Here is a 19,619-nt window from a genome sequence, read left to right as displayed (position 1 = left end):
TTCGTGGACTTAACAGTCGTCAAGTACGTAGGTACTCCCTAAATAGATCTATAAATACACAATCCCTATCAAAATCCCTGACTGGTTCTTCTTTTGCAGAAATTGGCAAGCTGGGTGTAGAATTCATATGAAGCCGCAAAGGACTCAGAAGAGCCAAAAAAAAAAAAAAATCTTGAAAAAGATGAATAAATGTGGAAGACTCACGCTTCCTAATTATAAAACTTCTTATAAAGCCTCAGTAATCAAGACAGTGGGGTACTATCATAAGGATACAGATACAGATCAATGGAGTCGAATTGAAGTTCCCCAAATTCACCCATATATTTATGATCACGATTGACTTTTTTTAAACGTTTCCTTCTTTATTTTTGAATGGGGGGAGGAGCAGAGGGAGAGAGAAGGAATCCCAAGCAGACTTCACACCGTTAGCGCAGAACCCGATGCGGGGCTTGATCCCATGGACTGAGCCCAAGTCAAGAGTTGGACGCTCAACCGAGTGAGCCACCCAGGCGCCACTGTGGTCAATTGATTTTTGACAAAGGTACCAAGACAATTCAACGAGGAAAGCTAATACTCTCTAAATTCATCAATTCCTGGCCTGGGGTTCTCCTTTCTACCCCTTCCCAGCTGTTGACTGGGAATAACATGAATAACTTCTGCAAGAATTTAGCACTGACGCCCAGTTAGAATGCAATCAATTTTAGGTATAATAATAATGATTTATTCTTATTCCTAGGATAGGAACTCTACCTTAGCTCTTGGATCCCTCACTCTATTTAGCTCAGTGCCATCCCAAATCACGAAGACCCCACTGAGCATGGGAAGGAGAAGACGGTGATGGCGTGGATGTAGACGCCATGGCACGGGCCAGTCAAGACCTCGTCACAGCCCTAAGGGGGCCACGGGTCCCAGATGCAGGAAGGCTTCCTCCAGGCTCTGGTCTCCCCCAAAAGCCCAGACAGATGCAAATTCTGCCTCAGAGCCTGAGGCAGGTAATTAGGGATAGAGATGCTAAGGTGCCCTGTAGGTTCCTTAAAGGCTTTCAGAAACATCTGGAAGTCCATTTGTCATCTCAGAGGGGTGCCAGCCAGAAGAGAAGAAAGACATGAAATCTGCCCCCCCCCCAACAAGGACTATGCGTGGTGAGTTCAGTTCTCTGTGAAGGGGTCCCTTGTGGGATGTTCCCTCCAGGGGCCCCTCCTCGGGGCTCACGGGGCCGTTCAGCAGGTTGCTGATGCTGTTGGGAATCCTGGATGTGGGACGGGTATCGTATGTGGCTAGTTCAATGCCTCACTTCTTCTGCCTCCCTATACTCCAGCTCTGCGTGGGACTTCCTGCAAGGAGATCTATTGCAGCCTTCCCTCAAGTGCGCTCCGTGGCATGGGTGCTCTGGGCAAAAAGGTTTCCGGAGCCAAATGCGTTTAGGAAGGCTGGGTGAAGGAACATCAGATAGATGTCTTTGCTGCAGGACTTCCCAGAACCTTTGATATGTTAGTAATTTGTCGTCAGGTCACCCGACCTAACCTAAATGGTCCTCAATTTTCTGCTTGCCCCTTTCATTTCCCTTTTAAAAAATGTTTATTTTTGAGACAGAGAGAGAGAGAGAGAGAGCAGGGGAGGGGCGGGGGGGGGGGGGGGCGGGCAGAGGATCAACAGTGGGCTTCGTGCTAACAGCACATAGCCTGGTGTGGGGCTCAAAACCATGAACTGTGAGATCATGACCTGAGCGGAAGTTGGATGCTGAGCCACCCAGGCGCTCCGCCCCTTCGATTTTCTGAGCTTTCCTTTCTTCTAAGGACTTGCAGTATAATGGCCCCCAACTGCTCTTCAGACCGTCAGGCCCAGAGTGGGTGGAGAGACCCCAGTGATCAAAGGGAGCCCCAGATAGGGATGGACTCGCCTCCAGAAATGGGCCTTGTGATCTTCCTCTCCCTGGTACTTCTTACAGAAAGGAGCCAGGGCTGAAGTGGAGAAGAGACAGCTTAGAGGGGGATACACTGATTGGTTGGCCGAGGGGAGCGGGGAGTCCTTGGGGAGGTGGCGGTTACTGGTGTTTTCAGAGGTGAGGTGGCGGCATCTTGAGCAACTTCCTTTCTTCTAGAACTTTCCCAAAGAGCTTGGCTGCCTCCAGGGCACAGCCCCAGTGGATAGTGAGCCCGTAGCCTCCATGGCCATAGTTGTGGATGACCTGGGAGAGGTAAGAGAGACGGTAGCCCCGTGCATCCTGGAAGACTCGGGAGCTTCCTGCAGAGTTCTGGGTGAAGCCAGAGGGCGGCAGGGGGCCTCTCAGCTCCCTGGAGGGATGGTGGGACCCCAGGAACACCAGTAAAGTGACTGGGGAACTGGAGGGTCGACATCCTAGGTTCTCTTTTGCTTAGGAGATGGACCTGCTTTAGGCACTCAGCACAGGAAATGTAGAATCGTCTAGAACTTGAGGTCAGGGATTCCCCTCTCCCAAATTGTTTGAAGTTCCCTACATCACCTTTCTCGTCCGCATCCTGCTCCGGAATGCCAAACCTCCTGTATTAATAGATAGACTCTTCTACCTATCTCGGGGGTTGGGGGAGGGGAAGATAAGTGGGGCCAACATATGGGTAGACTCTGGTTAGCATGCTAATTCATCCTAGGGACAGAGGCAAGACCCCTGGGGACTTTTTTAAAGCCAAAATCATTGGCAGGGAGTTTGACTCTATATGTGACGTTTTCCTCTGTATGTGTGCACATGTGCACGCAAGCACACCACACACACACACACACACACACACACATGCACAAAGGTGCACACCACATGTCCGCGATAAGGGAGGAAGGATGACCTATCTACCTAAGGAGGATTCTTTTCCTTTAGGGACCCCAGCTACTCAGGTCAGTTCCTTCAGCCCAGGACAACTTCTGCCGCCTCAATAAAGCCCAGTTCCTACCTCATAAGAGGGAACGTGAAAGAGGGACCCCAGAGAGATGATGGGGCAGCCACAAATGGGCATCTGAGAAACGGCGCTGGAGTCAAACCCAAACCACATCCCAGCCGTGCCCCGCACTAGCTGTCTGATTTAGGCAGATGACTCTACCTGCTAGACCCCCGATTTCCTCATCTGAAGCATGGGGGAAACAGTCCCTATCCCCAAGAGCTGTAGAGGAGATTCAGTAAGGTTGTTCGTGTCATGAACACAAAGCAGGCTCAGTAAGTACCCACTTCCCTTCTACTCGACCACGGGCTTTGACACCCTGAGGCACACCGCCCTCTATGCAACCTTCGGCAGGTCCTTTCCCATCACTGAGCCTCAGTTTCTTTATAGAGGAGGGGATGTCAGCCAGTGTTGTTCTTTCCTGGCAGCAGGCTGTGTGGAGCCAGATGTCAGGCAAGACTGGAAATGCCAGAGCCCCCTTACGGGTAAGGGAGGCCCTTGCTTTCCTCATCAGGAGAGCATACCTCTGTGTTTGAAGATGCAAAACGAAGCTGTTCTCTTTCTAGCCGAATCTGGGGGCGTACTGGCCGGAGGCCAGTCAACTCAGCAACAATTTTTGCATCCTGGAAAAAAAAGTGTTAGTAATTCATCTCCAGATATTTTTTTTTTCTGCTGCCATTTTTAGATGGTAGGGTTAGCTCTTGGAACCTCATTATCATCACCACCACCACCAGCCATCACCACGATGTCACGGGCCACCCCCTCCTCACCATCATTATCACCATCCTGAGCATATTCATTACCAGTCAATACCACCATCACTTCCGCCCCACCCTCGTCAATATCACGTTTGTCACTCCTACCATCAGGCAAATGTAAACACTGAGATCCCTACAAGGATACATCTGCTCCTTGTGAAGACAGACGAAGGTGGTTTTAGGGAAGACAGACTACTCTTTAGGGATCTGTCTTTAGGGAAGACAGACCCACAGAAGACAGCCACTCTTAGCCACAGAGGGTGTCAGCAGCTCACAGCAGGACTTTCTTGTACATTATCAAATTCTGGTGTCTTCCACGGTCCCTCGTTAGAAGAAGTTTGCCCAGTTATCCCAGTGGGAGGTATCTTCCCATACTCAAGGGGTCTCATGGTCGAGCTGCCCAGACCCGAGCCTGCCAGGACCCCTCCCACCTTACCTGCAGTGTGGGCTCCAGTCTGCAGCAGCCTTCCCAGATGGTGTTGTGGTCCTGGATGTTGTTTACCTCGCTCCAGTTCCCCAGCTGAAAGATGCCTCCAAGAGTCACTGCCTGGATCCTAGATAAAAGTGAAGGGCGTCAATGATGAGGAGAAATGAAGCCTTTGAGGTTAATGGGGGCCATGGGCACGCTCACCCTTACAACCATCTGTCCCTACATCCACACCGTCAACACCACTGCAATTGCCCCTGGCATCACCACCCACCAGCATCTCTGCCGTCACCACCAATGTCACTGTCAACATCGTCACCTCTTCCGGTGCACAACACGGTGACTATAGTTAGCGATCCCGTATTATAGACTTTAAAGTTGCTGAAAGAGTAAACCATACACTTTCTCACTATGCACAGGGAAGATGTAATTGTGGGACCTGATGGGCGTGTCAGCTAACCTTACCGAGGTAATCATGTTGTAATACGTGCATATATCAAATCTTCGTGTACATCGTAAGCGTGCACAATATGTCAGTTATATCTTGATATCATCAAAAATACCAATCACTGCCATCATCACCGACCTAGTCATCGACACCACGCCCCCCCCCCCCATTAATGTCAGCGCCTGACCATCCTTGTCCCAGTCACCACCCCCAGGAAGTGGCTTCCCCATCAGTGACAACACAGCCACCATCGTCACTAACATCGTCACCTCTCCCCTGAATGTCATCATCACCTTCAACCCATATCCCCTTTCCCAAAGGCTTCTCATTATTTCCAGTCACACCGCCTCCGGGGTCCCTTCCCTCACACCCACCACCTTCCTCTCCAGTATCGCCACGCCTGTTGTCCAAAAGCTTGTTCAAGATAGAGCCCAGTTAAGGCTGAGTCTTGCCTTCCCAGGGATTTAGTGGCTCGACCTCACTTAGAAAACACTGGGAGAAAAAGCTTTCAGGGACTTGGGGTGGGCAGCATAAAGAGGGCATGAAGGTGCCCCTTGTTCTGTCCTAAGACGTCAGATTCTTACCCTGGGATGATGTACGGGGACTTGTAGATGCCTTTCTCTGGGTCATGGGTGATAATGAAGTGCTTCATCCAAGGGGCATCCACCTGTTGATTGAGGACAGACAAGTCTCATCAGGGGAGCCGGATCACTGGGCTTCCCTGCCCTTTTCCTCTCTGTGCCCAGATGTTCTGACAAGGGTGGCGGAGCCGATTCCCAAGCCCACTCCTGACCCCTCTGCCCCGCCTCTGCGCCGACTTCCTTGCTCTTGCGGGAAGAGCCACCCCTGCTCCCTGAAATTTCACACATTCTCGCCTGCATGACCACAGAGAAGCCCAGCACACGTGTGCCGATCCACGTACACATCAGCCCACATCAGGAACACATGTACACTCAACATGGCCGTGTGTACACACCCACACCCACAAATAGGCACCCTGCACGCATGTGCACACATACACAGTGAGAGGCAACGTGGATGATGTTGACACACACAGGCTCTGAAACCAGGTTGCCTGGGTTCCAATCCCAATCCCACAACTCTCCTCCGTGCCTCGTGTTTCCCCATCTGTAAAATAGCAATGGCCACGTGTAGACCCCATCTCAAAGGGTTCTGGTAAGCACTAAATTAAGAACACAATAAAGTGCTCAGGCCTGTACCTAATAACATTCCATAAACGTTTGCTCTTTTCATTATATTACAAGAATATGCAACTCCCGCGTATGTACAAACATTTACACCCATGCTTTGCCGTGTTAAGGAACAACAACAACAACCAAAGGGAATGTTTGGAGGAATCATGTTTCTTGGTCCTTCTTGTTTCTTTAAGATGCCAGTTGCCTGAAATCTGCGAGGCTCCCCTAACAGATGTCCCCGATGCATCCTCTGTCTTTGGAGAGGAAATAAGCAGGCAGCTACAACCTCTCTATGAAGAAAAGCAGGAAGTTCCATCCCTCATCTTCACACTCACCTTAATGATCTGTCCCCGGCCTGGCTGCAGCAGGGGGTCCGGTTGCAATGACCCAGCCCACACCCCGGTGCAGTTGATAATTACATCGGCACCTCCTCTTGCTACCTGGCAGCGATGAACAGAGCAGGTGGCGTGGGAAGGGGTGAGGCCCCTGGTACCGCTTACCCCCTCCTTCCCCCTGCCCTTTACCCTGCAGCTCCCTGCAGAAAAGCGGGGAGGGGGCTCAGTGAGGAATCCATGGAACTGCCTCCAAATCTCCACTCTGCCATTTCCCCGCTATGTGACCTCAGAAAGTTTCCATCACCACCTCAGGGCCCAGCTGCCTCCGCTGTAAAGCAGGGCTGGTAATATCTGTTCTTAGGCTGTGCGAGGATCCAATGTGACCCTGGATGTCAAAGTGCTTGGGAAGGAGTAACGTGGAAGGGGGGAACCTTCTTGGAACCTCCCAGAAGAAGTCAGGTGCAGAGAGAGTTCTCTTCTTCCTTCTGACTCCTTTTGATTTTCATTCTCTTGCCTCACACTCTGCTAAGGCACTTTCAGAAGGCATGTTGGAGGCCCTGGCTCTGTGCATGTGTGGGATACTTGACAGCTCAAGGATGTAACCTCATGGGCACCCAAACACCCAGCCCAGCCCCAGTGACTCCCTTCACAGGTTTGTCGTGGGACACATGCTTTGGAAGCATTGTTATTGTTCAAGAACCAGTTTTTGCTACACTGGCCTGTGAACTCCTTGGGAATGAGTGCTGTTTCTAAGTCAACATGGATCCCAAGTGCCCAGTAGGGCTCGATCCGGAGGAGGTACTCATTATATAATGCTAGTAGCTGCAGGTGCTGAGCACAATTCTAGGTGCTAGGGTTGAGTGAAGTCATACAGCAAAGCTCCTGGCATATAGCCAGTGCCTGATGAGGATAGCTATTATTGATGGTGGTGTTACTCTGGAGCTGAGTCAGCTGAGAGCCTTGACTTTGCAGAAACATTAACCCTGATTTAGGTAGGAAGCAACCAAGTGTCTGGAATTCAAGAGTGGGGTGCAGCTGATACTGGTAAGAGGCAGCCAGCTCTCTGGGCCTAAAACCCTCCGTGGCTTAGAGGTAGATTAGCCTCCAATGGCCACCATAATCCCACTGTCCCTCTGTTCCTGCCACCAACATCAAGACAGAATGCTTGAGTCCTTCTGGGATTGAAGAAAGGCCTGGTGACTGGGACAGGCCTCAGGGGATCCTGGGCGCCCAACAAGGAGCCCCCCAGTCCAGCACCAGGAAGCAGAGGCCTCCCCTCCTCACCTCCCTCCCATATCCAGCCCCTTCCAGCCCTGCAACTCACCTCCTCAAAAGACTCCACCTTCTTCTGGAAGAATTTCACTCCCCTCTCAGTTAACCTGGGTGATCAGACACATCAAAAAACCCAGGACTCAGTTATTTGTCCCATCTCTCCAAGAGGATGGCACGGGAGATGTTTCCCAAAGAACCTTCTGTGGACATTAGTCCCACAGGTTGCTCCTGGAGAACATGGCTGTGTTGTCAGGTCAGTTCATGAGCACCTTGATAGACTGGTGGTCCATGAAATGTCCCTTGGGAAACCTGAGATGGTCCAAGCCCCTGGTCGGGCAGATGGCGATGAAAGAAGGGCCTTGTTGAAGGTCGTACAGTGAGTCAATGATGGGATTGGGACGTAACGTAAGCCCAGGCGTGTTAGCTCAAAACTCATCCTACTACTACCATATTGCTTTATACCATTAAGGAGAGCGAGATGCGGGGTGGAAGCAGGGCAGGGTTGGACCAATGCTAAACGCCCCTTTGTCAGAAGCAGGGCATGAGGAGGAAGGTGGGCTGGGGACATCCACCCCTCCCTCAAAATGTCCCAGAGGGAAAAATATCTGTCATTGTTAGAGACGCAGTAGAAACATCAAAAGAACAGGAAGGAAATCCTGTGAAAAGTGAAGCATGACTTCAGGACTATTTTATCTACATAATTCCCTCAAGATAGAAAAAGTGGGAACTTACTGTCTAGGAAGAGGCTAGGCAGGAGTCAGAGGTATCCTAAGGTTAGGAGAGATAACTACGTTTTTTTATTGCTTTTTAGTTGTTTCCAAACCTGGCTGATAATTAGGATCACACAAATTTCTAAGCCCCCACTCCAGAGGATCTGATTCAATAGATTTGAAGTGGGGTCCTGAAATCTATATCTTTTAAAAGCTCCCCAGGTCATTTGATAAATGCTCCCATCCATTCTAGATTTTTAAAAATCTTAACAAAACAGTAATATATAGGAAATGTGGAATCTTCCTTAAGATGACTACCAATATAAAAATGTCTCTCAAAGCTAGTGTTTGCTAATTTAGAACACTATAAGATTCCTGTTAACATCAGGAACAAGACAGGGACACCCACTATCCCCTGTGTTAGTAGTTACCATTGTTCTGGAGGTACTGACCACAACAGTTAGACAAGAAAAAACATGAGGTATAAAAATAAAAGACAACTTATGTTTTGCGGGTGACGTAAATGTATCTGGAAACCTCGAGAGTCCATTAAAACTACTCCACAAACATTATGTATTTTGGGTGAGGTCAACAATAAATGTCACATGTGAAGAGCTGCCCAGATGGTTCTGGTGCCCAGTCAGGTGTGGGAACCTTGGTTTTAGTGCACAAGAGTCATCAGAACCAAGGATAGCTCCCACCAAGTCTGAGTTTTCTTTAACATTTGGGGCTGGTCGATACAAAGACAAATCCCATGAACAATTGTCTACCACACCCTGGTCCCTGTAAGGTGCTTTCCTAAAACTAAAGTTGAAATTCTCACCTTTCAGTCAGCCACTGTAGATACCTCCTCCCTTCCACAATCAGGCTTGTGTTGAACCAGCCGTAGCTAGAGTAAGAACAGGTAAGAGTGGGAATAAAGAATCAGAATCAGAGCTATGTTAGAAGCCTTTCAAATGGAGCTGGGAGCAGTCTCTTTTTTTTGGGGGGGGGGGGTGGCAAGGGTAGAGGCAGGACCACTGAGTGAAGTTCGAACAGGGACTGGTTTTCAGTGCAAGGAAAATTTTTCTATCAGAAAATCCATCCCACAGGTGTGTTGTTTTGAAGGGGCACATGAACTCCAATATTTATAGCAGCACTATCGACAATAGCCAAAGTATGGAGAGAGCCCAAATGTCCACTGACAGATGAACGGATAAAGAAGATGTGGGGTGTGTGTGTGTGTGTGTGTGTGTGTGTGTTTGTGTGTGTGTGTATATGTATATATATATATATACATATATATACACACATGCACAGTGGAATATTGTGGAGTATTACTCAGCAATCAAAAAGAATGAAATCTTGCCATTTGCAACAACATGGATGGAACTAGAGTGTATTAGGCTAAGTGAAATTAGTCAGAGAAAGACAAATATCATATGACTTCACTTATATGTGGAATTTAGGATACCAAACAGACAAACATAAGGGAAGGGAAGCAAAAATAATATAAAAGCAGGGAGGGGAACAAAACATAAGAGACTCTTAAATATAGACAACAAACGGTTGCTGGAGGGGTTATGGGTGGGGGGATGGGCTAAATGGGCAAGAGGCATTAAGGAAGACACTTGGGATGAGCATTGGGTGTTATATGTAGGGGATGAATCACTGGGCTTTACTCCTGAAATCATTATTGTACTATATGCTGACTAGCCTGGATGTAAATTAAAAAACAAAACAAAACAGGGGCGCCTGGGTGGCTCAGTCAGTTAAGCGTCCAACTTCCACTCAGGTCACGATCTCGCGGTTTGTGGGTTTGAGCCCCACCTTGGGCTCTGTGCTATCAGCTCGGAGCCTGGAGCCTGCTTTGGATTCTGTGTCTCCCTCTCTCTCTGGCCCTCCCCTGTTCATGCTCTGTCTCTTTCTCTCAAATAAATAAATAAATATTTTAAAAATTAAAAAAAAAAATAGATAAAAAATTTTTTAAAAACCCATCCCTGACATTAGAGTGTGCAAGTGGAGATTGGACATGCATTTTTAGAGGGGATTCGGGCATGGGGTGGGGTGAGGGGAGGACCAAAGAGACATTATGCTTCAAGGAAAAGAACAGAGGTGTTGGGGGTCACGCAGACTGGGTCGGAATCCCATTTTGGTCATTTGGCTGTGTGACCTTGGGAAGCCGCTTAGACTCTCTGAAGCTCCGTTTCCTCATCTAGAAAAGAGGGTGGCGATAGGGAGCTTCAGGGCTTCCGTTCTGTGACTCCATATCCTCCACCGCCCCAGCCCAGGGCCCCGTTGAGGGGGTGGCTTCTCCAATAGAGCTGGACAGAGCACCAGGAGTCTATGGTGCCAGTGGCTCTTGGCCTGGGATGGGACAGGAAACTTGGTGTCTCCATCTCTCGCTGCCTCCTGGACGGATCCGTCTGAATCGTGGCACCGTAGCCCCTTCGCCCGTGACAGTAACCTCACCTGTAATCAGGGAACATGTCCAGGTCTCTGGGAGTCAGCGTCCGAAATCCCAGAACTGTGTTCTTCCACGAGGGATCCTGCCGAGGAAGGAGAGAAGGAGGCACAGGGATGAGTGAAAGGTAATAAAAACGGTAACAAAACTTAAACAACGCATATACTGCATGGAAGGTGCACTCCCAAGCATTTTGTTTATACCACTCCCTTTAACATCCCCAGCAATCCACGGAGGCAGATACTATTCTCCTCTCCGTTTTCACAGATGGGCCAGTTGAGGCTTAAGGAGGTGAAGTAACTTGTCTAAAGTCACGCAGCTAATAAATGATTGACCTGAGGTTGGAACCAATAATACAGTTAGGCTCCAGAGTCCATGGTCTTAACCTTGACGCTATACAAAGGAAAGGGGAGCGTGAGGCTGAGGGAGGTGATAGGGTAAGAGAAATAAGAGAGAAAAAGAAGGTGACAGGGTTCCCAAGGGGTGAGAGTGCGAGGCAATAGGGAATAGGGTCAGACAACTTGGTGGAGGCTTGGGCCTGACTACAGACCACCTTGAATTCTCTGAGACTCCATTTTCTTGTCCGTAAAATGGCGTCACTAATCACGCTTGGTCCCACTTAAGGTAACAGACGACGCAGGTAATGCCCTTAGCTCGGTGCTAACCATTGACTAAGCCTTAGAGAGCTGGCCTGGGGTTCTGGGCATCCAGCCAGACTCCCCTCTTCCAGCAACCTGAGGACATCCCCCCAAGGCTGTGCCCTTCTTAGCACATCGGGCACCACGGGGGTCACAGAGGGCCTGGGTTCAAATCCCAGTTCTGTCACTTTGGTTCTCTGACTTTGAGCAAGTTACTGCTCCATTCCCCCGAGCCTCTATTTTCTCATCTGTGAAAAGAAGGCAGTGCTAGTGCTGACTTGCCGGTGATAATGAGAATGAAACCAGTCACTAGTTGTAACGTAATTAGGACACGGCCTGGTACATAATATGCGCTTCAGAAGTTTGCACCACGCTGTTTTAATCTATCTTAGTGAAAAGTCCTGGGACCTCCAGGGACCCAGGAAGCCTTGCGGCTGCCACACGAAATCACCACCACTACGAGACGTGTCTGGGTTTGACTCAACCAGAGACCAGGTCCCCTACGTCATCAGAAAATTCTTTGGCCTCTGCCAACTTAATAGCCAAATTGGAACCAGAAATAACGTTAAAGCAAAAAGAGAATTTAAAGTAAACCTGATTTGAATGCAAGAGTTGGCTCACCTTCAAGGCTCAAAGTAACTCCCTGACTCGGGTCCCCAGCCCTGGTCTGTGATCGAGGCTCTGCCCCACGGTCAAGGACTCCTCACTCACCGGAATAGCTTCATGGAAGAGGTTGTAGCCTGAGACTAGGGCCAGGCCCACGTTTGCGGCGTTGGGAGAATGGACGCGGCTCAGGAGATGGTCGAAGGTCTGCTGGTTCCAGTCCCTGGAAGGATCCCCCAGAGTCTTGGTCACCTAATACCCTGAGCTGGACAAGAAAACTCTGAGGCTTGGCTTGTGTGGGGTGATGCTCACGCTGGTGGAGATGTGTCCAAATCCAGAAATCTACCACGTCCACTTCAGCGGCCCAAATGCCTAAGGGGTTTTCCCCACCCCCGGACTTTGTAGTATTTCCCCATTCATAGGAAAGAGAAGGAAGGAACCATTTGGGGCCCACCTTGGGCCTGGGCTCGTGTAGCTGTGAGTTTAAAAGAAGGCTTTGGGGACGCCCAGGTGGCTCGGTCAGTTAAGCATCCGACTCTCGATCACGATCTCACGTTTCCTGGGTTCGAGCCCGGTGTTGGGCTCCGCACTGACTGAGTGGAGCCTGCTTGGGATTCTATCTCCCTCTCTCTCTGCTCCTCCCCTGCTCTCTCTCTAACTCACTCTCTCAAAATAAATAAATAAACACTTAAATAATAATAATAAACGAAGGCTTTGACCTGCCTGAGGCCTTCGAGCCCCACAGTTCAGGCTCACTCTGAGGACCCCCCATGTAAATGCCGACAGTAGACTGTGGCTCGTGGCTCCCAGACATTTTCCTTCTCTTCTTCGTGGGCACAGAGCCCAGGTACGTCTCCCGGACTCCCGTGCAGCCAGCGTGGCTGTGTGGCTGCGTTCTGGCCAATGGACTGCACGTGCGGTCCTTATGCTGCGCTCCTTCTGGAAGCACGGCGTACTGATATCAGAAGGCACAGTGGCCACGTCAGAAGCCGCAGAGAAGGACAGCAGAGCTGTGAGATGCAAGGAGCCTGGGCCCCTGAATTGCCACCCACTGATCAGGAGCGTTGGTTTTGGAATTTATGGGAGAATGTAACTTCGGTCTGAGTTGTTAACGTGCTTGTGGATTTCTGAAGCTGCCAGCAGTTTCTAAACAGACATAATAACCTTTGCAACGTCCTTGTTAAACCCGAGCATCCATCCACCCACTGACAAGTACTCCTGATCCAGAGGTTCCTCCAAAAGTTAAAAATAGAACCACCCTATGATCCAGTAATCACACTACTATTTCCCCAGAGACTACAAAAAACACTAATTCGAATGGATACATGCGTCCTGATGTTCATGGCAGCATTATTTGCAATCGCCAAGATATGGAAGCAGTCCCAGTGCCCATCAGTTGATGAATGGACAAAGAAGATGTGGTCTATATATACACAATGGAATATTACTCCGCCACAAACGAGAACGGAGTCTTGCCGTTTGCGACGACACGGATGGAGCTAGAGAGTATTATGCTAAGTGAAATACATCAGAGAAAGACAAATACAATACGATTCCACTCACGTGTGGAATTTACGAAACCAAACAAGTGAGCAAAGAGGGAAAAAGAGAGAGAGAGAGAGACAACCCAAAAAACAGACTCCTAACTGTAGAGATTACGCTGATAGTTGCCAGACAGGAGGGGTGGGTGGGGGGTGGGGGAAAGCGGTGATGGGGGTTAAGGACGGCTTGTTGTGACGGGGGCCACATATTGTATGAAAGTGTTGAATTAATATAATTTTAATTATAATAAAAAATAAAATTAAAAAACCCGCGAAATAAAAATGACTAGTAAGTGTCACAATGGGCAAATTCAGGAGAAACAGATCTATAACCTGTTAAATCTAGCTAAGAGACTATTAAAGATAGCAATTAGAAGAAGTTGAAAAGAATTGAAAGGCCCCCTTATGAATTTATATATGGAAGAAAATATGTCTCTGAGGGCAAAATTGTTCCCTACAGCACTCAACATCAAAAATTTTAGTGAATTTTGTCCTTTGTAATTATTGCTGGGATTTGAAGGCTCTGTTTTCTGTTAGCCACTGGGGAAATCAGATGAAAGTGACCTTTAAAAATTTTTTTAATGTTTTGTTTATTTGTTTTTGAGACAGAGAGAGACAGAGCGTCAGCAGGGGAGGGGCAGAGAGAGAGAAAGAGACACAGAATCCGAAGCAGGCTCCAGGCTCCGAGCCGTCAGCACAGAGCCCGACGCGGGGCTCGAACCCGCGAACTGGGAGATCATGACCTGAGCCGAAGTCGGACGCTCAACCGACTGAGCCACCCAGGCAACCCTGGATGAAAATGACCTTTAAATAAATAATTATAAACTAGGGGGAAAAAAACCCCAAAAGTATTCCTGATCACATGGATCACATGAGGAACGGAGGCATTCCTCCATTGGGCACACAGTAGGGCTTAATGCTTATTAGTATTTTCTTCCAAGTCTTGACAAGGAGCTTGTTCTCGGTGACGGGAACCCGGAGCATCCCCTCATCAGAGTCAGCCCCTCCAGTCCCCGGACCAGTCTCTGGGACCCTCACTCACGCCTCCTGTGGGTTTCTGGGGTCCGAGAGGTAGGGCTGACAGAGGCCGGCCGCCACATCGGTGTTGGTGAGCGGGGTGAAGCGATCTGCGTAGACCCTCATGTCCAGGGATGGCAGGACTGATCGGTAGCGCTCGTGGATGCAGAGGGCGGTGGACAGCCCGATGACACCCGCTCCGATCACTACCACGCGCATCGTGCCGGCCTGCGGGACAGAAGGGTTGAAGTGTGCCGTTACCGCCATCACCACTCTCCCCTGAAAGCTTAGAAAGTGCCAGACACCGCCAAGCCCCTTCTGTACCTGACCCTCTTGATGACCCTCACGAACGGAAAAAAGTTGAAACACAGAGAGGCCAAGCAACTTGCCCAGGTCACGCAGCGGGGAAGGGATGCCGCTCTGGCTGGGGAGCCTCCCCGGATACCCTGCCCCAGCCCGGGAACATAAAAAGGACGGAGCAGAGGGCCTGGCTGCAGGCTGGGAGTCTAGCCATCAGGACAATGGGCTCTAGCTTCAAGTCTCGTACCTCAACTCTGCCACCTACTGGCCACTGACGATGAAATGAGACTTCAACTTCTGATAAATGGGAAAAACAACCCCTACCTTGGACAGTACGTGGGAGATTTAACAAGATGGCCAATGTAAAAACCCTTAACACAGGGTCAGGTGCAAAAGTGGCTTTACTGACTTTTGTGGGACACCTACGGTGTGCCAGCCCCGGTACTAAATGCTTCCCATGCGTCATTTCTTCTAAGTCTCCCCACATTGTTTGGAGGCAGGGGCTGGTGTTATTGGCCTCGTTGGCCGGATGAGGAAAGGAGGCTCAGAGAGGTGCGGTAAGTTGCCTGAGGTCACACAGCCAGGAAGTGGTGCTGTTGGGATTCAATTTCGACCCAAGCACACTCAACATCGACTTCTGGCACACCCACCGGGCACGGAGCGGGCGGCTAGCGGGGTGTAATATCTGGCTTTAGAACTCAGATCTTGCAGCACACACACTCAGTCAGGGCCGGCCTTGGGGGCTGGGCTGGCTGCGTCCTCAGAAGTTTAAAAGGCCCAGCAGCTTTTGACCTTGAAGCTGCTTGGGCCCAGCACAGCAGGGAAATACTGTGTCCGCTCCTGCTGGGGCAGAACAAGAGGACTTTTTGTGCCCGGAAGGGCCAAGTTCAACTTTCCCTCCTCTACACTCACAGCCCTCCTCCCTCAGACCAAGCCTCCTGGCAACCCCGTGGCCCTGATCCGCAGGACATTCTCAATATGGCCTAGTTTTGTAAAAGGGAAAAATGGCTCCAGCCCACAAAAACTGGACTCCGTCGGGGTTTCAGCAGCCAAGTTGGAGATAAAACCACAAAACGGAAAGGCATTGCTCCTCTGGGCCATTCCCCTTCCGGCTGCAAGGCTTGGTTACAGGGGCCGACCCTCTTGGGGATTCCTAGCCTCCTCCCACCCCTCCTCCCCCACACTTTGCCTCAGGAGATTCAATCTCCTCATCTTTAAAATAAGAGTCACCCTGACCTCGCCAGGTCGTCCTGAAAATTAAACCACTAGCCTGGTGGAGGTTCCTAGTACGGCACCTGGCACAGAGTAGGCCCTCAATACGTAGTGACCTCCTTCTGTCCCCCAGCGCCTTGTAAATAACAACAGAAAGAACACTGGGGGAAGGAGTAGAGGAAGAAGGGCGAATCAGATCTGGCTTTCGTTCTGACTCTCTGTGTGGCCTTGGCCAAGTTCCTTCCCCTCTCTGGGCCTTCTGACTCTCTGCAATAACTCCGTAGAGTTGACCACTTTTGTGCACTGACAATAAGAAGGCACAGCACAGGGGGGCGGCAGTAACAGCTCAGGCTGGGGGGCAGACGTACGAGGCTCACAGCCTGGCTCGGGCGCACCCCAGCTGTGTGGCCGTGGGCAAGTCGCTTAACTTAACTGAGCACGGGTGATCGAAGTCCCAGTTTCCCAGGACTGAGGGTATCCCCAGGATGTGGGCTTTGAATGCTAAAACCAGGAGAGTCCTGGGCCAGACCGGAATGAGTTGGTCACACTGACTTAAGTCTCTGTTTCCTCTTCTATAAACTGTTCAGGGTTCACAAAGCTCCCTGCTTATAGTCTCCCCACCAGAATATCAGCTCCGGGAGGGCAGGGACTTTTATCTACTGTTCTACCCACTGGGGGGCTCATAAAATGACAGCAGTGACTGCCACCCAGTTTACAGGTGAGGGAGCTGAGGCCAGAGAGAGCAAGGTAAATTATTTGAAATCATAACAAGAGTTGGAGGAAAGGTGGGGTGTGAACCCAGCTCTGCCTTTTCCAGGGCCTGGTTTTTTTTTTTTTTTTCGTCATCTCATCACCTAGAAAACCAGCAAAGGCTGGAGGAAAAGAGGAGTTGCTTATATAATAGAAGTGGTAAAGCATGAGAAGGAGAGTGTGAAAACCCCCCAGAGGTCTCTGGGCAAGGAGAAAGAGGCTTTGTACCAAAGCAGAGCTGGGATTCGGCGTGTCTCCTATAACCAGGCTATTCAGGTGTGTCAAAGCCTCTGGTTAGGAGCAGGGGCACACGCCCCAAAGAAGAGCATGAAGGGGCTCCTGGGTAGCTCAGTCAGTTAAGCTTCTGACTTCAGCTCAGGTCATCTCACAGTTTGTGAGTTCGAGCCCCGCATCCAGCCCTGTGCTGACGGCTCAGAGCCTGGAGCCTGCTTTGGATTCTGCGTCTCCCTCTCTCTCTGCCCCTCCCCTGCTTGCGCTCTGTCTCTGAAAAATAGATAAACATTCAAAAATTAAAAAAAAAAAAAAAAAAAAAGCACGAGGGAGGCCCAGAGCAACGTCTCAAACCAAATGGCCAAGAGAAAGAGGGGTAAGTAACATTGTTGGACTCAGTTTCTCCAGAGTGTCAAATTCTAAAAATGAGTTAGACATTGTTATATAGATGGGGAAAGGGAGGCGCGGAAAAAGAGGAGAGACTCAACCAAGATGACACATTTGTGACAAAAGGGTTCGTGGGGGTCTTGGGGTGAAAAGAGCTGTTCGTGGGGGTCTTGGGGTGAAAAGAGCTCTGTAAAAGGCAAGAATAGGTCGAGTCAGGAAAAAACTGGCAACACAGAGATCACAACAAGAGCATGGCTGGCATGCGACTGTCACGGCGCTAAGAACTTCACACACTGTATCTGTTTTCAGCTCCTAACAACCCTCAGGGTTATCCTTCTGCCCATTTGACAGATGAAGCAAGTAAGGCTCAGACACCCAGCTGGTGGGACGCAAAGCCCAGCGCAGCCTGACCCACACAAGTCCACGCCCCTGAGCACCAGGCACACTGGGCTGGCAAATCACACTATGTGGAAAATCTGAGGGCTAACCAGGTGAGAAATAAACAGCCGATGTTTCAGGGTCCCGCACTGAAAAACAAAAAACGTAAACTAAAACGTTTGTAGGAATTTTTAGCGTGTCGCTGGCAGGCGTAGAATTGAAAAGGGAAAACGTGTTCCCGAAGCCAGTCCTCTTGAACTACGTGAATCCAATCTGATGCTGATTAGAGCCCCTGTGTGCCTGCGTGTGTGTGTGAAAGTGCAGGGTAAATGCAGGAGGTTCTCTTGAGAAGCAGGAGCTAGACTGCAGGATTTGACAGCCCCAGCCCCAGGTAAAATCAATAATGCATGTGGCTAATGAAGTTTTAGACTCACATGCACACAGCTCGATTACTAAGTCAACCATTTGCTCGTTGTTGCTCGTATTTCTATTAGCACTGCCTTTCTCCAGGGTCTTGGGCCATCCCTTCAACCGATCATGCTTGGAGTGTGCATCCAGGAAGATGCTGAGGTTCTTACATCTATCTGTGTGTGTGTGTGTGTGTGTGTGTGTGTGTGTGTAATTATAACGTCTCCGTAAGTGTGCAGCAGGAAGGGAATTTTGGGTCTCTGCCGCTCACCACATACATGTAGATTTAGTACCGACATCCTCTTACTTAATCCTCTCAACTGGGAGGTTCTACAGACACGGGACTGAGGTTCAGGGAGAGGAAGTCACTCGCCCAGCGTCACGCGAACAGTGTGGGACAGCGCTGGGACCTGGAGCCTGTTCTAGCTGAGTTTTCTCTGCCATGCGGTATAACTATTAGGGAGCAGGCAGGAAGTTAGCACCTGACGCTTTCTGCTTGTTTTTCAGTCTTGGTACGTGTTGGCTTATAACCCTCCTTGTCCCTAGAAAGGAATTTGGGCCAGCTTGGGCCTTTGATTGCTATTTGCATCTACCCAAAAAAAAAAAAAAAAAAGGAAAGACTTCTAAAACAAATCAACAAGTCACAGACAAGGTATCTGAATAAACATAATCGGGTTGTGCCCTATGGCTACTTCTTAGGAAGCTGACATTTTCACAACTGATCTTGAAAATGGAATGGATTCTATAAATGCTTGATAACCAGGCTATCGGCTCCCTGCCCCCAAATAATAATTACCATTTATTGAGTACCTGCTATGTGCCCAGTCCGTGCTCAGTACGTTCTGTTCATCACCTCTTTTGATACTCAAGTTAACCCCGTAAGAGGTGATTATGATCCCTGTCTTCCAGATGAGGAAAAGGAAGCCTGGAGAGGCGAAGGCACCTGCCTGCGTTCCTGCCTTGGCTCCAGGGCTGTTACCTGCCTTGGGCTCTAATGTGGAGCCTTCTCCTTAACGCCCAGAGGACCTTGGGTCCTGGTGCACCGCCGCCCCCACTCACCTGGATTGCCAAACTTCTGAAGAAAGGAGACAGCTGGGCGCAGGATTTTACCTCCTGAGAGGAGTCTCCTGATTCTGAGACGTCCTGTCCTCAGCCCTCTGCCCGCCAACGGGGACTGAAGCTCAGGGTCAAAGTCTGGACTTGTGGACAGGACACAGCGAGGGGTAGGGCTTGGCGCTGTTGCTTCTCACAGGCTGGGAGACTCCCCTCCCCTCCCCTCCTTCTGGTCCCTGAAAAGTTGCCTGACTTTTCTGGCCGATCCCAAGCCCCTGCGGACAGCCCTCGGTGGGGAGGGGAGGGCGGCAGGGCTGATGGGGACAAGGAGGTCTGTCTCCTGGGCCAGCTGGAGACGATCCTCTTTCTTCCCTCTTCCTGCTGCCACCCTGGGGGAGGGGAAGGTTGTTCCCTGAGCCGCTGTGGGCCTGGTCAGCCTGGGAGCCCTGCGGGGGAGGCCAGAGATACAGGACAGGGGCTCCAGGGGCCAGCCGGCCAGCCTAATGCCATTCTGGAATGCTGGGTGCATGAGGCCAAGGAGAGACTCAAGGCAACGCCTGTTTGGGTGGCTCTTTGTTCCCGTATCCCAGAGACACGGGCGGCAGG

At 50.1% G+C, this 19,619-nt stretch overlaps 1 protein-coding gene across 3 annotated transcripts; it reads right to left on the bottom strand.

The window, feature by feature from the left end:
* Positions 1–1,619: 1,619 nt before the first annotated feature.
* DAO (D-amino acid oxidase) lies at positions 1,620–19,287 on the bottom strand. Of its 3 annotated transcripts, XM_019467211.2 has the most exons (12): positions 19,020–19,182; positions 17,590–17,701; positions 14,320–14,522; positions 11,845–11,959; positions 10,504–10,580; positions 8,876–8,941; positions 7,395–7,449; positions 6,071–6,175; positions 5,124–5,206; positions 4,101–4,218; positions 3,431–3,529; positions 1,620–2,188 (listed from the first exon to the last, which is right to left on the bottom strand). In XM_019467211.2, the coding sequence occupies exons 3-12, from the start codon at positions 14,511–14,513 to the stop codon at positions 2,057–2,059; spliced, it is 1,044 nt and encodes a 347-aa protein (XP_019322756.1). In that variant the 5' UTR covers positions 14,514–14,522; positions 17,590–17,701; positions 19,020–19,182; the 3' UTR covers positions 1,620–2,056. The 3 variants fall into 3 exon arrangements, 2 of the variants coding, with proteins under 2 accessions (XP_019322756.1, XP_019322755.1); XM_019467210.2 differs by lacking the exon at positions 17,590–17,701 and having other exon boundaries at positions 19,020–19,180; XR_008422155.1 differs by lacking the exons at positions 1,620–2,188; positions 3,431–3,529; positions 17,590–17,701 and adding exons at positions 5,559–5,667; positions 5,839–5,989 and having other exon boundaries at positions 4,105–4,218; positions 19,020–19,287.
* Positions 19,288–19,619: the final 332 nt, after the last annotated feature.

The sequence above is a fragment of the Panthera pardus genome, unplaced genomic scaffold (assembly GCF_024362965.1).
Source record: "Panthera pardus isolate Hobbes unplaced genomic scaffold, ASM2436296v1 HiC_scaffold_15, whole genome shotgun sequence".
In the NCBI taxonomy this organism is placed as follows: Eukaryota; Metazoa; Chordata; class Mammalia; order Carnivora; family Felidae; genus Panthera; species Panthera pardus.
The sequence above is the reverse complement of the archived record's forward strand: the minus strand, read 5'-3'. Positions and strand labels throughout refer to the sequence as shown.

What these genes read in the sequence shown, in the direction of transcription:
- DAO (XM_019467211.2), bottom strand. Translation starts at nt 14,513, where the DNA reads ATGCGCGTGGTAGTGATCGGAGCGGGTGTCATCGGGCTGTCCACCGCC. An exon ending in TCTTCCATGAAGCTATTCCG is followed by an intron (nt 10,581 to 11,844) that starts GTGAGTGAGGAG and finishes CTTCCTCGGCAG; the next exon opens with GATCCCTCGTGGAAGAACAC. An exon ending in AGGTGGAGTCTTTTGAGGAG is followed by an intron (nt 6,176 to 7,394) that starts GTGAGTTGCAGG and finishes CATCGCTGCCAG; the next exon opens with GTAGCAAGAGGAGGTGCCGA.